The sequence below is a fragment of the Myotis lucifugus genome, unplaced genomic scaffold (genome assembly GCF_000147115.1).
Source record: "Myotis lucifugus unplaced genomic scaffold, Myoluc2.0 scaffold_178, whole genome shotgun sequence".
NCBI classification, from domain to species: domain Eukaryota; kingdom Metazoa; phylum Chordata; class Mammalia; order Chiroptera; family Vespertilionidae; genus Myotis; species Myotis lucifugus.
In genome coordinates, this window is record NW_005871226.1 from 688,977 (window position 1) to 693,292 (window position 4,316).

The following is a 4,316-nucleotide window of genomic DNA, read 5'->3' on the forward strand; positions in this document are numbered from 1 at the left end:
CCCCGGTGAGGCTGTAACGGTCCTGGTGAGGCTCCGACGGCCCTGGTGAGGTTGAGACTACTCCAGTGAGGTTGGGACAGATAAAGGGGACCAGTATAGACTGATGAACAGGGGTAGATACAGAGGCAGAGCAACATTGAACAGATTGTCAAACTACAGTGGGAAGCCTAGGGAGGGTTTGGGGGGGATTAAGAGATCAACTGAAGGACTTATATGCATGCATATAAGATTAACCAATGGACACAAGACACAGGGCGGTGGGGGGGGCGGTGGGTAGGAGTCGGGGGAATGTCAAGGGGGGGAAAAAAGGAGACATATGTAATACTCTTTGTAATACTTTAAGAAATAAAAATTATAAAAAAAAAGAAAAGAAATGCAGAATCTCAGGCCCTATTCCAGACCCACTAAATCAGAACCCTCATTTTAATAATCCTCAAGAGATTCATATGCACATTAAAGCTGAAGAAGTATTGATTTAGTATACATCCATTTTCAAATTTTCCCTTTCTAGGGGTTAGGGAGACCCAGGATTCAATCAAGTATCACCTATCAAAATTACAATCTTTATTTTTCTTTAATCTGGAACAATTCCTCCAACTTTCTTGTGTGTTTGTTTCTCATGACATTAATCTTTTTAAAGACTATATGCCAGTTGTCTTGTGTCCCATGACTTAGATTTGTCTGGTTGTTTCCTCATGATTAGATTCAGGTAAACATTTTTGGCAAGATTAATACCAGGTGATGTGTCCTTCCCATAGCATCACAGGACGTAGGCACACGATGCCAATTTGTCCCATTAGTGGCCTTGCTAAGTTGAATCATTTGGTCAATGTCATGACTACAAGACCCTCTCCTCTTACTGTGAAGGTACTTTCCCTCTTTTTAAGTAGTAAGTAGTCTGTGGAGTGATACTCTGAGACTAGTGAATATCCTTTTCCTCAACAATCTGTCAACTACTGAGCATCCACTGATTTTTGCCTAAACCAAGTTATTATACCAAAGGTTACAAGATGCTGACTTTCTAGTTCTAGAAATCCTTATTTATTTATTAGCATTTGCCTGTTAAAAGAGTTTTAATATCCTGCCCCTCTTCATTTTTTTAGTATCACATAGACTCACCTTATTCCATGTGCTATAACCCATTATTATCATTATTCTTTCTCACACTCAAGTTGTCCCAAATTTGGCTACTGACAGCTTCATAAGATAGTTCCCCTATCCTTTTGACATATCTACACAAATCTTTCCTTTTTTGTGTAAAAAATGTACCTGCCCTAGACCTGCAATCAGCCAATTCTCCAAGGAGTCCTGATACCTGACAGTGGATTGGTACATAAAAACCAAGATCTAGAGGTAGGGTGTTTATTGTGGCATTAGTATTTCTGGTCCCTTTCAATGGAAAGAGCTCGTAAATATACCTTTTTAAAAATAATAAATTTAGTAGGCTCGCCGCACCGCGGGCCGCGCGGGGGCAGGCTCTGGTCTCCGGCTCTGAGGTCCCAGCGGCCGGGCGGGGCCTCTCGGGAAGAAGAGGAGGAGCGAGCAGCGGAGGGGCGCGGAGCCTCCGCAGGCCCGCCCCGCGACCTCCGGGGCCGGTTCTCCGAGGAGCTGTGGTCCGCGCGGGGGCGCCGGGAGGAGGGCCGCCAACGCCAACGCCGACCCGGGCTGACCGAGGTCGCCGCCCACGCGGACCCCGGCCTTCGCCGGTGCAGCCCCGGCTCCCTCAGGTGCAGGAAGCACCTGGGTGGAGGCCTCCTTTCGGGAGAGCCAGAAAAAAATAAAAAAAAATAAAAATAATAAATTTACACTGAGTTCCCCCAAATTCAAATCCAACATTTACAGGGTTTTCCCTCACCTTTCCCATTTCATATTTATTATTAATCCTATCGGAGGATATTTCTCCCCCACTGATTTCTAGACAGAGTGGAAGGCAGGGAGAGGGACACAGAGAGAGAAACATTGATGTGAGAGAGACACATCAATTGGTTGCCTCCCGTACATGCTCTGACCCAGCCAGGGATCGAACCTGCAACCAAGGTATGTACCCTTGACTGGAATTGAACCGGGGACCTTTCAGTCCACGGGCCAAAGCTCCAACCACTGAGAAAACTGGCTAGGGCCATATTTATAATCTCCCTTCTCTATTCAGTGATGCTGTTTGGAATCAGGATACCAATGGAGGATTATGTGAATTATTTTGTGTGTGTGTGTGTGTGTGTGTGTGTGTGTGATTGCAGATGGTTTCACTTTTTTGTTTGTATTTAGATTTTTCCCTCCTTGTTGGTTTCATTTAATTTTTGAATATGTAAAATATTTGCATTGCTCAGAAGTCAAAACTAGCCTGGCTGGGTAGCTCAGTTGGTTAGAGCATTGTCCCGATATGCCAAGGTTGAGGGTTCAATCTCTAGATTAGGGCGCATACAACAATCAATCAATGAATGCATAAGTAGAACAAATCGATGTTTCTCTCTCTCCCTTACTTAAATCAATTTTTAAAACGTGAAAACTAGCCCAGCCAGCATGGCTCAGTGGTTGAGCATCAATCTATGAACCAGGAGGTCACAGTTCAATTCCTGGCTAGGGCATATGCCTAGGTTGGGGGTTTGATTCCCAGTCGGGGGCATGCAGGAGGCAGCTGATCAAATCAATGATTCTCCTTCATCATTGATGTTTCTATTCCTTTCTCCTTCCTTCCTCTCTGAAGTCAATAAAAATATATTCTAAAAAAGTCAAAATTATATAAAAAATATATACCTTTCAGTGTCCTTACTGAGCAAACAAAATTGCTATACAATCAGATGCTTTCGTACACACACATACAAAGTCACCAATGATCTATTTTTAGTTTGTAATTTGGACCCAAGTCCATGAAGTAAAAAGATAATTTCTCTATGTTCTCTATATAATTTTTCTTACATGTTAACACAGGAACTTGAGAAATTCTTGACTTCCATTCCTTAATGGATGAAAATGTGAATGCATTAAAATAAAATATCTCAAAACAGGACAGGATTCTGACACATAGTGTCCTTTTGGTGATTCACGCAGCATCAGCACTTCTGTAATGGCTCAGGACTCAGGTACAGTGAGACCCTGTGGTGCATTACCAGAGGGGAGCTGCTGATCTGAGAAGATGCCTGGTCTGTGGGGTGAAGGGAACGGGATAAATTTACCTGGTGACAATCCCATTTTCTGCAAGAATGAAGGCTGTGGTAGGATTGGCAGCCCTGATGAGGCTCTGCAGCTGAACGAGGAGCGGGTGCCTCTGCTCCGTGGTATGACTGGTGAACACCACATTACTCACCAGGCCTGGGAATAAAACCAAGAACAGTTCAGCCTTCAGAGTCCTGATGGGATGAGGGCTCACACCAACATGGGCCCTTGCTCCCTTCCCTGATTGTCCCTTCCAGTAGCCCCTTGTATAGACACCCCGGATCCCCAACACCAAGGGACATAGCCATATTCTGTTCCGCTTTCTGCCACCTCTTGGAGTGCATGACCTCAACACTGTAGCTGCCTTAACTTCATAATCTCCTATCTTCTTTTTTAAAATGTTTTTTTTATTGATTTTGAGAGAGAGAGAGGGAGGGAGAGGAAGAAGGGAGAGAGAGATAGAAACATCAATGGGCTGCTTCTTGCACACCCCCTACTGGGGATTGAGCCTGCAACCGGGCATGTGCTCTGACCAGGAATCAAACTGACCTCTTGGTGCATGGGTTGATGCTCAACTACTGAGCCACACTTGCTGGGCCCTCTTATCTTCTTAATTCTCCTTTCCAGCTGATATCCTGAGCTTCATCAAGGGGCCCTTCTGCATTCCCTGTACTTAACCTCATCAGGAGCGGGTGTCAATCACCTTCACTAGTTCAGACCACATTTACCAGGCACTAACCATATATCAGGTGCTAACCAGTAGATTCTCAAAGTGTACAGCTGAGAAGGAGTCACACACACAAACCCACAAGCCTATATAATAAAGAAGTAATATGCAAATTGACCGTCACACCCTTGCACAAGATGGCCGCCCCATGTGGTCACATATGGCCGGCAGGGGAGGGCAGTTGTGGGCAATCAGGCCAGCAGGGCAGGGCAGTTGGGGGGGACCAGGCCTGCAGGGAATGGCAGTTATGGGTGACCAGGCTGGCAGGGGAGTGCAGTTAGCGGTGACCAGGATGGCAGGGGAGGGCAGTTAGGGGCAACCAGGCTGGCAGGGGAGGGCAGTTAGGGGGGACCAGGCTGGCAGGGGAGGAAGTTAGGGGCAACCGGGCTGGCAGGGGAGGGCAGTTAGTGGCAACCAGGCCTGTAGGAAAGGCAGT

The 4,316-nt window shown here is 46.0% G+C and overlaps 1 protein-coding gene across 2 annotated transcripts in view; it reads right to left on the reverse strand.

Annotated features, from left to right (window-relative positions):
- The window catches only part of CUNH20orf194 (chromosome unknown C20orf194 homolog), a 127,961-nt gene that overhangs the window by 12,171 nt on the left and 111,474 nt on the right, over positions 1–4,316 (reverse strand). For both annotated transcript variants that reach the window (XM_023760281.1, XM_006096411.3), the window contains exon 30: positions 3,174–3,309. In XM_023760281.1, coding sequence (XP_023616049.1) covers positions 3,174–3,309 — 136 coding nt within the window. The remainder of the gene's footprint in view (positions 1–3,173; positions 3,310–4,316) is intronic.